We start from the raw sequence: 13,234 nt of genomic DNA on the forward strand, positions 1-13,234 counted from the left end.
GATACAGATATGCCAGTGGCATGCTATGACACCGACATGCATTTATTTATCCTTGTCAGATAGGCTACTGCGTCTGCTATACAGATATAGACATAGGAGGCTAATTCATAAATGTTTTATCCTAATATTTTTTAATAAAGATAAGCATTATATGTTAGATTATAGGAGAATCTTTGGTAGGCCTAAAATGTTCTTCCTCAAGTTCTACTGTCATAGACAGTTGGAGTGCCAGTGCACACTGCCTTCATATCACACCACACCAAACTGTCAAAACCGTTTCTAAACTTAAGGTAATGTAATATAATCATCAAGTCAAGTTATTGCTAAAGGGAAAATATCACAGCAAACACAACATTGCATTTGGAACTTCATTTGGCCAAAGAAAATGGCTGAAGAGAATGAAATAAAACACTTGCAAACTGGTTTAAACCTTCACCAAAGTTCTGAACAGGCTGTATTGCAGGAATTATCAAGAAAGGTCCTATAAGTAAGCCTTTCACTGTTAGTATGCCCCTTTTGTTTACGAAGCATGTGACAAATACAATTAGATTTGAGTGTATTGAGAAGTTAGCTTCCAATTCAGTCTGGCCTTTTGATGTTGTGTAACACAGACCTGTCAAACCTGAATTATTATTAGACTTTTCCTGGAAACAGCTAGGCCCTCTGCTCTGTGCTTCTTCTTCTTATCGTAACTCCACTCTGCAGGGCTTTTGTCACTCAGGTGTGCTGTCTTAGGTAGGGTTGCACATTTTGGGGAATATTCAGAGGTGGAAAGATTCCGTGGGAATTAATGGAAATATATGCACATTAATATTAATACCATTTAAATGTAGATTTTTTTGTATTGGATATATTTACCATATCACATGGAGACAGAAACATAAACCTTTTACCTTATCATAAGTTGACATAATTGTAAATGATAAATGCTTCCAATAGAAAGAAAAAAACAGATTTAGTTACGAATTGGACTTTAATTAAATTAGTTGACTCTTCACACGTGGGATGATTTCACTGAACAATACAAGAAAAGGGAATATTGAATGATCCCCAATGATTCATCGCATCTCCCAAAAATGTTTTCAACATACATCTGTAAAATGATAGTTTAGAAACAAAAACTTTGGTTGTTTTCCTCTCAGACTTCCCATGTCTTCTCCCTGGACCTCCTCAATGTCCACCTCTTGAACATCAGACTCTGAGGCCTCATCTTCACTGTCACTTTCCAACTTTGTTGAGGATGGCTCATTGTCAGGCTCAAAAAGCCTCAAATTTGCCTGGATGGCCACCAATTGTTCAACCCTTGTGTTGGTCAGCCTGTTGCGTGCTTTGGTGTGTGTGTTCCCAAACAAGAACCAGTTGTGCTCTGAGGCGACTGATGTTGGTGGGATTTGGAGGATGATGGAGGCAACAGGGGAAAGAGCCTCAGATCCACAAAGTCCCTTCCACCAGGTGGCTGATGAGATATGTTGGCACGACTGCCATATTGCATCTCCATCCCAAAGCCCTTGTTTGGAAGTGTACTTCGCCAGACTGCCAAGAACCTTGCCCTTATCCAGGCAAAGGTGGCGAGACACGGTAGTGATGACACCATAGGCCTTGTTGATCTCTGCACCAGACAGGATGCTTTAGCCAGTATACTTGGGGTCCAACATGTACGCTGTGGCGTGTATGGGCTTCAGGCAGAAGTCGTCAAGCTTTTTGATGTATTTCAGAACAGCAGTGTCCTCTGCTTGGAGCAACAGTGAAGTGGGCAGGGCAGTATGGATTTATTCTCTTACATCTGCAAGTAGAGTCTGAACATCAGACAGGATGGCATTGTCTCCCTCAATCCATGCAATGGCTACTGCTATAGGTTTCAGGAGTTTCAGGCTGCTTACCACTCTCTCCCAAAATATATCATCCAGGAGGATCCTCTTGATGGGGCTGTCCATATCGGCAGACTGTGATATGGCCATTTCTTGGAGAGACTCTTTCCCCTCCAGGAGACTGTCAAACATGATGACAACACCACCCCAATGGATGTTGCTGGGAAGCTTCAATGTGGTGCTCATATTCTTCTCACTTTGCTTAGTGAGGTTGATTGCTGCTCTAATTGATGACCCTTCACATACCTAATTATTTCCTTGGTTCTCTTGTACAGTGTATCCATTGTTTTCAGTGCCATGATGTCCTTGAGGAGCAGATTCAATACATGAGCAGCACAGCCAATGGGTATGATGTGAGGGTCGGACTCCTCCTCTTTAGACCAAGCAGCCTTCATGTTCGCAGCATTGTCTGTCACCTGTGCAAATACCTTCTGTGGTCCAAGGACATTGATGACTGCCTTCAGCTCATCTGCAATGTAGAGACCGGTGTGTCTGTTGACCCTTGTGTCTGTGCTCTTGTAGAATAATGGTTGAGGGGTGGAGATGATGTAGTTAATTATTCCTTGCCCACGAACATTCAACCACCTATCAGAGATGAATGCAATACAGTTTGCTTTCTCTATGATTTGCTTGACCTTCACTTGAACTCTGTTGAAGTCAGCAAATGAGTGGATAAAGCATGTCTGGTTGGAGGGGTGTATGCTGGGCGAAGAACAGTCAGAAATCTCTTCCAATACACATTGCCTGTGAGTATCAGAGGTGAACCAGTTGCATACACATCTCGAGCAAGACATTCATCAGCATTTCTCTGACTACATTCCTCCATTGAGTCAAACAAATATCTGATTCCAAGAGGACAATGAGCTGTTGCTATCGATAAGGTGTCTGATTCATAATTTCCCCCTCAAATATAAGTAGAGGGACTTTTGTCAGAGGTTGCTTGTTGTGAGCGCTGAGGGAACTTTATGCACTTCACCAGATGATTCTGCATCTTTGTTGCATTCTTCACATATGATTTGGCACAGTATTTGCAAATGTACACAGCTTTTCCTTCTACATTAGCTGCAGTGAAATATCTCCACACATCAATGACTGTGGATTTTCCTGTAAAGATTAGAAAAAAAGAAAATACAATTCCATGAATAGTTCAGCAGTTAGATTAAACAACTGCTTTGTAAAATAAATGTTTTAAAATGAATGGAAACAGGTGAATTAACACACTCCTCAGTTAGCAGTTAGCACACTCCTCAGTTCGCAAGCTAAAACCCACATGGTAGCAAAAACTAAGTAGCAGAAATTGTTAACAAGTTAGAAATCATTTAAACACACTTTGCTGTAAGCTACTATTTCACCAGAAAGATTCCGACCCTTTGCAACCCTAGCCTTAGGTCAATGAATTTTCATATATCTGTTTGTGTGTGTGTGTGTGTGTGTGTGTGTGTGTGTGTGTGTGTGTGTGTGTGTGTGTGTGTGTGTGTGTGTGTGTGTGTGTGTGTGTGTGTCTGTACATGTCTGTGTGTTCACATGTGTGTGTGTGCATGTCTGTGTGCTTGTGTGTGTGTGTGTGATCGTTACTCTACTCAGCAGGGCAGAGGCAGACATTAGGCAGACACTAGGCAGACGTCTATGGAACAGCATACTAATGGGTTAAACTAGACTTGGCTGAGTCAAGAAATTGTGTGTGTATGTTTTAGGAGGTAGACGTACCACCTCCTGTGTGTGTGTTTGGTCTTTAACAGCGAAGTGTAATGAACCATCAGCAGTTTCTGAAGCGCCGTCTTCAAAGGGGTCGACGTCACAGGGTCACGACTGGGTGACTGGCTGAGAGGCTGTGCACTTGTTTAATCTGCACACACGTGCACACACGCAGAGATACACACGTACCCACTCACACAAACATTTGAAAATCCTCACGTGCAAAGTGTTTCACTACAGAAAAATAAAAAAAGAGAAAGGATGCAAAAAGACAGAGCAGTTAAACACTTGAATTGAAGGCACTTGAAATACAGTAAACTCAGCCTTACTAAGAGTTGGAGTAAAACACCTCTGTTGGTGTAGCTGTGTAACTCATGGCCTGTATTTCTCTCTCTCTGTTCACTAGGTGAGTGTCTGCTGGATCAGCCCCTGAAGCCTCTGGCCTTGCCTGAAGTCCTCCCTGGATCCTCCTACAGCCTGGACCGGCAGTGTGAACTGGCCTTCGGAGATGGCTCCAAGCCCTGTCCCTTCATGCAGCCGCCCTGTGGTCGGCTCTGGTGTACAGGGAAGTCCCGGGGCCAGCTGGTGTGTCAGACACGTCACTTCCCCTGGGCTGATGGCACCGCCTGTGGGGATGGAAAGTTGTGTATGAGGGGCGTCTGCATGGATAAGATGGATATACACAAGACTAAGGTAAGGCTGTGAGATATGCACATGTGCATGCAGGTGGGCAGGCACACACACACACACACACACACACACACACACACACACACACACACACACACACACACACACACACACACACACACACACACACACACACACACACACACACACACACACACACACACACACACACACACACACACACACACACACACACACACTCGCTTGTCCAACACTCGTCAACACACTTCAAACACTTCAAGCTTTCAAGCAATTCTCACACCAGTGTGAGATATGTCATGTCAGTAGAGATGTGAATGTCCTTCCACCATAGTGTGAATGACGCAAGCCCCATGTTGTCAAACATACTTATTTAGGTATTTTACTCACGCTGGAGCATTGGCCACTGACATAGGCCATGTTGTCATATCGCTTATAAGAACCATGTAATAACACTTTAATAACTGTTATAGCCGTATAATAACCTGTTATAACCTCACCACAGGTGGACGGGCGGTGGGGGAGGTGGGGTTCGTTTGGCTCCTGCTCCCGTACGTGTGGCGGGGGTGTCCAACTGGCCAAGAGGGAGTGTAACAACCCAGTGCCCTCCAACGGGGGCAAATACTGCCAAGGGGTCCGGGTTAAGTACCGCTCCTGTAGCCTGAACCCCTGCTCTGACACAGGTAAGAGTCGGCCCAAGACCTATATTTAATTACTTAGTCCTCTCTATTCCCTTTGGGACATTCTGTAAGGTCAATGAGCTCACTCCACTTCTTCTGGACCATGGCAACATGTTGTACCTTGCTCCAAGAGAGGTGATCCCTGTCAGGTCATCTTTTTCTTTTTTTCTTTTTTTCACCTTTATTTAACCAGATAGGCAAGTTGAGAACAAGTTCTCATTTACAATTGCGACCTGGCCTCTCAAAACCTATAACTACTTTACTCTATTACTTTTACTTTGTTACATTTTGTTTTACTGGGACAGTACACATTAAATCAACATGACTGTTATGGTTGGTCCTCACCTCTAACATCTGACCTCTCTCTCCCTGTCTTAGGTAAAAGCTACCGCGAGGAGCAGTGTGAGGCGTTTAACGGGTTCAGCCTCAACACCAACCGGCTTACCCCCTCGGTGGTCTGGGTCCCCAAGTACTCCGGGGTCTCCCCCAAGGACAAGTGCAAGCTCATTTGCAGGGCCAACGGCACCGGATACTTCTACGTCCTTGCACCCAAGGTTAGTTGGCAGCCACCTTCCTATTCTATTTTATTCTATTCTATTATATACCCTCAAACCTAAGGTTAGCAACAGGCACATTTGAAACCATGAAGACATGGTACGTGTGCTAGAAGCAGCATTGTTAAGCACTACACATCAGAGGTCTTCTCGGATACAGAAATTGCGATCCGAATGGAATCAGATCCATTAAATTCCCACCGACACTGACAGGACCAGGTCATTTTTAGCTTGAGCACGCATAAAAGTACCTGGCCTGTGTGTAAATGTAAGCAGTAGTTCCTCACTGGGTTTGAAAGATCTTTCCAACACTCTCCTTCTCGATAGGCGTAAGTAACCACTGCGCCTTGGTATGAAATAGCAACATATTGCTGATTCCATATCTCCAGTGGAAACATCATGGAATATGCTACCTGAACACTTCCCCCTTGGGAGGGCCCAGTTGAAACAATGTAGCATGTCCGCTTCAGCGAGAGATCAAGCCAGTCAGAGAAAGAGGCACACAAGCAGAGGATAGAGATTCATGCTTTTGATAACTGCCATGTGTAGCAAACGTGATTCATGGGGAATATTTATTTTCATCAGGATATTTTCTTCTTCAAATACAGTTTTGGATCTGGTCGGTATTTCACATATTGTCAGACAAATCCGAAATCCCTGGCGACCGAGCGTGATCCAACCCGGGATCAAAGGGTCAACTACAGAATATCTGACCTGTTCGAATATCGTGTCGGATCTCGGGTAATCGGGTTAGGGTATATCCGTGAATACCTCTCCTACACATGTCCAGACCACCTGAGATATGTTTTTGTCCAGAATTACTAAAGCACACACACACACACACACACACACACACACACACACACACACACACACACACACACACACACACACACACACACACACACACACACACACACACACACACACACACACACACACACACACACACACACACACACACACACACACACACACACACACACACACACACACACACACGAACTGACCTAAGAGAGCAGCGTCTAAGAAGAAAGGAATGAGGAGGGAATGTAGAGAGAGAAAGAGGGCATGGAGACTAGGCTTATCTTGTTCAGATAGAGTGGTGTGGACTGAGACAGAGCAGGAGCCTCAATCACGGCATGCAGTTGCGGGTTCCACAGTCCACAAACTCCACTTCACATTGCCGTCACACTATCAGGCTTTCAGAGCAGGGGCAGATATGCAGAGAGACATGAAGGGGTAAGAGCTCTTACTGGGCAATACTGGAACAGAGTTTCTGAGAACAAGTGTTTATTTAACCCTCCTGTTGTGTTCGTTTCATGTTAATTAATTCTGTTCCCAGTCCAAAATGATCACCCCATTATAGCTAATGTTATCACCTAATGTTGTGTTAGATCTTTTTATCAACTTAAGTTCTTGTGAACATTACAAGGCCTGTAGGCCTCATTGACCTGAGCTCACACAACTCGTTTTTGAGTTTAAAAAAGCATAATGTATGGATTATTTTGACTCTAACAAATACTTAGATGAAACATATTGTGCTATTTATCACAGACTACTTTGTGTCAAAATTTAACAAGGCCTCTCTCCTCCTCACCAGTGTCATGATCAAATATATGATCAAGAGCCTCACATACAGTATATCGTTTGGTCATTGTGCTGCCACAGAATGAATTGCGAGCAAGGCCTCAAAAAGGTTTCATATACCAGAGCTGCGAGAAAAGTTCTATATATTATTGAAACAATGTTGTGAATGTTTGTGAGAATGCCAACAGGTGTGGTTCCCGTGGCAGAAAGATTCTATTGGGGAAAGGTTCCCGTTGGGGTTGCCACTCAATTTTATACAGTAATTGTAGTCTCACCCATTAATTTATAATGATCGGTCATTTTTGACTAGGAACACCACAGGTGTACAAAAGTTAAATAAAACACCCAAAATGTTATGAAAATCATCTAAATGTATTTTGTGTGTTCAGATGCCCTGTGTGGACAAAGTCATGGAACTTTATGACAACAAGATGAAATTAACTATATTTGTCAGAGAGAATACTTGTAAATCGGTCCAATTCAAATCGGAACACACCAGGAGGGTTAAAAAATTGGGACTTCAATTGGGTCCCAGTTTTGACCGGGTCATGGGGAAAAAGGCAGTTGAGTTCAGTTGAGGCAGTACTCACAGACACCATGTTGAGTTATCAGCTCCATATTTCACCATGGTCCCCACTCTGCCGACACAGACTGTTGATCATACTGACCTGGTCGACTGCTTCCACTCCAGACAGGCTGATCATGCGTTAGTAGGGTCATGTTCAGGGTGTGAGAACCAACTATAAGGCTGTATGTAAAACTACATATTTTGCTCAGTCTAAGCGTGGCTAAAATGATCACAGTAGGACAGAACAGAGGGGTATCCCACAAAACAAGCTACATCTACTTAGGGTTTTCTAAAGCTAACCAGCTTCAGTTAGCTTCGCTTTCCAGCTCAGGCTTCATCCATACTATGACAGTGGATATTGCTCGTCCGCCTTCCGCTAACTCTAGCAGGCGTTTAACTGCACGTGCATGTCGCACTTGGCAAGTCGAACAACAAACTCTTCATTGAGACAATGCTGAAATATCAATCCATGTGCGAGTCAGTGCCACATTTTCATTTGTGCCGAAATCAAAATTATTTTTTGGATGGTGTGAAATAGACTTTTTATTTTTTATTACTTATTGTTAATGCCGTCTTTTGTGTGCTTTGGTGTGCTTATTTATCAACACACCCAAAAATTTCCCCCACTCCTATCGATATTTTTTATTTCTTTATTAAGTGATACAAAAGGGTTACGTTGCGTGAAGTTTTAAATTAATTGTGTTCTTACTTAAATGTGCAATGTGATATTTTAACATTACTGTTTTTTTAACACGCAAAAAAACAATTGAATAATGCAGTATTTAATCAGTCGTCTTCCTCAAATGAAGGGGATGATGACGCAATCTTTGCAACAGGGACAGAATCTGATTGCATTTGGTCCTAAACTCGCGGCTCAGTCATTTCACTCAGGGTAAGTTTTCCGGGAGTTAGCCTGCCCGGTGCAGGTTAGTTCTATAGAATTCGTGGGCATAGAAATTTACCTGGCTAAAAGGTTTTCCACTTTCGTATGACCAGTTATCCTGAGTTGACCGAAGTTACCTCGCTAACTCCTCAAAGATGCTTTGTTCAAATACCCCTCAGGTGTGGTATTTTGCATGTATAGTTTGTGTATGTTATGTACACTAATCTCAGAGCCCAGAACTTAATTTAATTTAATTATTATTTTACCTTAATTTAACTTAGCAATTCAGTTAAGTGGGTTAACTGGGGCAGAACGACAGATTTTTACCTTGTCAGCTCAGGGATTTGAATTTGCAACCTTTCGGTTACTAGTCCAACACTCAAACCACTAGGCTACCTGCCGCTATTGATGTTGCATAACATTTGTTGAGTAATTAAATATATCTATCTCTGTATCCCAGGTGGTGGATGGGACCCCATGTTCTCCAGACTCCTCAGCAGTGTGTGTCCAGGGGAAGTGTATCAAGGCTGGTTGTGACGGCAAGCTGGGCTCCAACAAGAAGTTTGACAAGTGTGGCACCTGTGGAGGTGACAACAAGAGCTGCAAGAAGGTGTCAGGACTCTTCACCAAACCCATGTGAGTTCTCGGACCATTTATGCAATTTCTCATAGGTGTTTAGAGAACCATCTTGTAATGCATGGAAGTCGTCATTGTTTACAAGTGACACAAATTCCTATAACAGGAATGGATTGGATGAATTCCATGTAAAAGGAATGGTTTTGTTAACATTACTGTAACTTTTTAATAACAGTGGTTTTACTGATTTATGAATGTATTCTATTTTCCCCCAAAGACACGGTTATAACTTTGTGGTTATGCTTCCGGTGGGGGCATCCAACATAGACATACGGCAGCGCGGCTACAAGGGCCTGGTGAGTGATGACAACTACCTGGCGGTGAAGAACAGCCAGGGCCAGTACCTGCTTAACGGGAACTATGTGGTTTCTGCCGTGGAGAGGGACATCATCGTGAAGGGTAGCCTGCTGAGGTACAGCGGTACGGCCGGCCTGGCAGAGACCTTGCTGGCTGTGAAGCCGCTCCGCGAGGCCCTCACTGTGGAGGTCCTGTCTGTCGGTCAAATGACCCCTCCCCGCATCCGCTACTCTTTCTACCTGGCCCGCGAGAGCAAGGACAAGAAGAAAGAGGAACGGGCGAGGTCACATAACAGTGTTCTAGCGGAGGACGTGGGCGGTGGGCAGAAGGGAGGAGAAGGAGGGGATCTCCTGAAGAAGTCCTCATACAGTATTGAGGGACCCATTCCAGGTAAGTGGTCCGCGGCCATGTGGGACGAGTGTTCAGTGACGTGTGGGAGAGGGGTGCAAGGGAGGCTGGTGCAGTGCCTGGGGCAGGACGGAGAGCCAGGGCTGGACTGTGACTCCATCGTGAGGCCCTCGGGTACCAGGGTGTGTGGGGACCCTTGTCCGGTGTGGGAGATTGGGGAGTGGTCGCCCTGCTCCAGGAGTTGCGGGAAAGGCTTCAAGAGGCGGCCGCTGCGCTGTACCACGCAGACGGGGTTGCAGCTGCCCCGGGACCACTGCAGTGCGGGGAAACGCAAGCCACAGGAACTAGACTTCTGTCACCTAAAGCCTTGTTAACACACCATGAACCCTCCTTTTGTTGCCTCCTAGTCTACAGTACTATCCCTCCTCAATGGACTGGTGTGTTTTTCAAAAATGCATTTGACAAAGAAAAGACAAAACCAACAAGAATAAACAATCCCAATAATGATCCTGAACTTTGTTTCTGGTGTATCTGGCATCTGCCTGCAAAATGGGACAAATGTGAAGAATGAAGGACCCAATGTTGTTGGAAAGACAGAGAGACTGAGAGGGAACTGTGCTGTAATCTTTAGGTCATTGGTTAGTTGGTTACCGGTAACACTTTTGAAGAGCCAATATTACAGAAACAGTTGGTGTTGTTTGTATTTTTTGTTACAATCCCAATGTATTCTAGATTGTATTCTAGAATGTCCATATGCCAGCAATCCATCCAGTTGACCTGATGAATCTGGAACCAATGCACCGCACCATCTTGTCCCTCTCTGGTGTTGTAAAGTTCAGGTTCTGTGGGACATAGCAGAACTCTAAGTTGCTCGTGAGCCAACTGTCCACACAGCTTTCTCACCTACTTATCCTGAAGCCAGACATTGTGGGAAAATATAAAGAAAACATACAGTATGGAAAAACCATCTGCTAACTGGACCAAGATCATAATGCCCTTGTACTGCATGAGAATACTTTATACTGCAAAAATACTTATTGTATCCCCTTTACGTCCAGAGGTAGAATAAGAATCAGGAGAAATTGTTGTACTATACAGAGTATTGTACTGAGTATTATTGCACCGGAAATTACCAGTAGATACAGTGTCATGGTAATTATTCCACACCTGGTTCATACAGTATCATGGTAATTATTCCACACCTGGTTATAGAATTAACATGTTCTTATTAGGAAAATAAATTTGGTAAGCATAGAATGTGATGATAGGATGTCTGTTCCGTGATCCATGAAAATAATTGTTTTCCTATGGTGTTCTGCTCCTCCACGACATGAAAATATGCCTACACGTTTTTTTAGCAATGACAAAAAGGGGTAGTGCAATGGGGATATATCTGTTTCCCTTGTGTTCCTCTTGCAAACAATACAGATGAGCAGAAATAAACCTGTCCTTGGATGCGGCATAAGACATTAACTTTCTACAGAACTTGAGACAGCAGAACTTGAGTAACGGAAACTGTTACAGAAATAGATGCAAAAATCGTCAAAGTCCCATACAGTAGTGTAGTCAGTCCCTAGAAGCGAACTGGGACAGGAAAAAGGAAACTCGCTACCGACGCCTCTGTAGTAGTCTGCACTCTGTCACCACCACACCAGTGTGTTAGCGAGAGAGAGCTTTCAGCGATGTCATCATCCTCTACGTTAGGCTACGCCCAGCGCCACACTAAGTTAGGCTGCGCCCCAGCCCCTGACTTCACCGGCCGTTACCACGTTGTTCAGCTCAGTTTAGCAGAGACCGATGTTGACTCAGCCTGTTTGATTCTCCCTCCCTCTACACTGATTGAAGTGGATTTAACAAGTGAAATCAATAAGGGATCGTAGCTTTCACCTAGATTCACCTGGCCAGTCTATGTCATGGAAAGAGCAGGTGTTCATGATGTTTTGTACACTCCGTGTACACCGTCCAACGGAATGCTAACTTGCAGATACCTTCTCCCTTTCATTCTCCCTTTCCCCACCATCCCCTCCACACATGCACATGGACAGACAGTGTGTTCCAATATCTGCACTGGCACACCACACGGAATTAAGCAGTGGGTGTCGGGCATGCATTCTTCCAAGTAGTGTGTTAGTATAGATGCAGTATTTGAACTTGTACTAGGACATAGCAAGCATGTAAGCATCTTTATCACTGGGTTTGATTGTGTGTTCATTGTTGCCCCTATCATTCCGATTGTTGAGCCAGCGGTGCAGCTTCTGAAATCCTGTCAACGTGTTTGGCTTAGTTGCCATAGCCAAGTTATTATCATTCAAATGAAATCATCAAAGTGGTATAGAAAAATGTCCTACTAATCTTTCTGAGACTGTGATAGAATGTGTGTTCTGTTGGAGCTCTCTGTTCCATCCTGTCCACAGCCGGAGCCCTAAGGCGAGAGGCAAGCTGTTCTTTGTACACAGTTAATGAAACCCCCTGTAATCCATTATATGCTTCTTGTTTTGGTTCTTCAGAGGGACCACATTGTCCATCTACACGATGGTTCCTGTATTACTTGGAATATTTTATTTGTCATTTATCTTTTGCACTTTGTACAGCAAAAGAGTGCAATGTCATGTCCTTGCATGGGCTGTCTTTGTATACTATGTATACATCCATTCCGCTTTGTGCAAAATAAGTATTGTAAATACTTTTTCATGTTTTTGGGGGAGGGTTTGTCTACGCTGGCAAATTTTTTATTGTATTTGACATCAAGATATTTATTCCAAATAAAAACATTTACACATCTGTTCACTCCCCCTTTTCCCCTCTTCAAAATATATTTGGTTCTCACAGTCGTCCTCAGGCTTGTTGCCAACGATAAATGAAAAAGCTTCCCACTGGGTACAAACTGGTTGACTCAATGTAATTTGCCAATGTTTTGTGACATGGAATCTATGTGAAAAATACATTAGATTTGAAAAAGTCATCAATGTAAACTGTTGTTTTGGGGGTAAAATTTAAACCACAGGATTATGTCATCATGGTAAACATACACAAATCCATCTCAACCAAAAATACAAGTTAAAGAATGGGACTAAATCAAATCAAACTTTATTTAAAGTGCATTTAAAGTTTGATTTGATTTAGTCATATTATTTAACTTCGATTTTTGGTTGAGATGGAGACATGAATTCAACATATAAATTATTTTTTTTGTAGACAAACTGGAATTACAGCCAGTGGCACAGATGGAACTATCCAAGCAGAAGATTAATCTCTTTCAAACTAATGTAACATTCAACCTTAAAATGATGAACACATTCATAGCCACATTGAGGCTACTGTCTAACTACGCATTTCTTCTTATGAATCATATAAAGCGTGCATGTTCAAGATAGCATGCATAGGTCGTTGCAGGTCTATGCAGATCTTCACAATTGTTGTAATAATCTGTGCAAAATCTCAAACGG

At 43.3% G+C, this 13,234-nt stretch overlaps 1 protein-coding gene across 1 annotated transcript in view; it reads left to right on the forward strand.

The window, feature by feature from the left end:
• Positions 1 to 12,570, forward strand: part of adamts15a (ADAM metallopeptidase with thrombospondin type 1 motif, 15a) — a 33,934-nt gene extending 21,364 nt beyond the window's left edge. The window contains exons 4-8 of the mRNA XM_046314414.1: positions 3,970 to 4,256; positions 4,738 to 4,915; positions 5,291 to 5,466; positions 8,968 to 9,143; positions 9,361 to 12,570. Of these exons, the coding sequence (XP_046170370.1) occupies positions 3,970 to 4,256; positions 4,738 to 4,915; positions 5,291 to 5,466; positions 8,968 to 9,143; positions 9,361 to 10,162 (1,619 nt within the window). The 3' untranslated portion in view covers positions 10,163 to 12,570. The remainder of the gene's footprint in view (positions 1 to 3,969; positions 4,257 to 4,737; positions 4,916 to 5,290; positions 5,467 to 8,967; positions 9,144 to 9,360) is intronic.
• Positions 12,571 to 13,234: the final 664 nt, after the last annotated feature.

This window comes from Oncorhynchus gorbuscha, linkage group LG02 (assembly GCF_021184085.1).
Source record: "Oncorhynchus gorbuscha isolate QuinsamMale2020 ecotype Even-year linkage group LG02, OgorEven_v1.0, whole genome shotgun sequence".
In the NCBI taxonomy this organism is placed as follows: domain Eukaryota; kingdom Metazoa; phylum Chordata; class Actinopteri; order Salmoniformes; family Salmonidae; genus Oncorhynchus; species Oncorhynchus gorbuscha.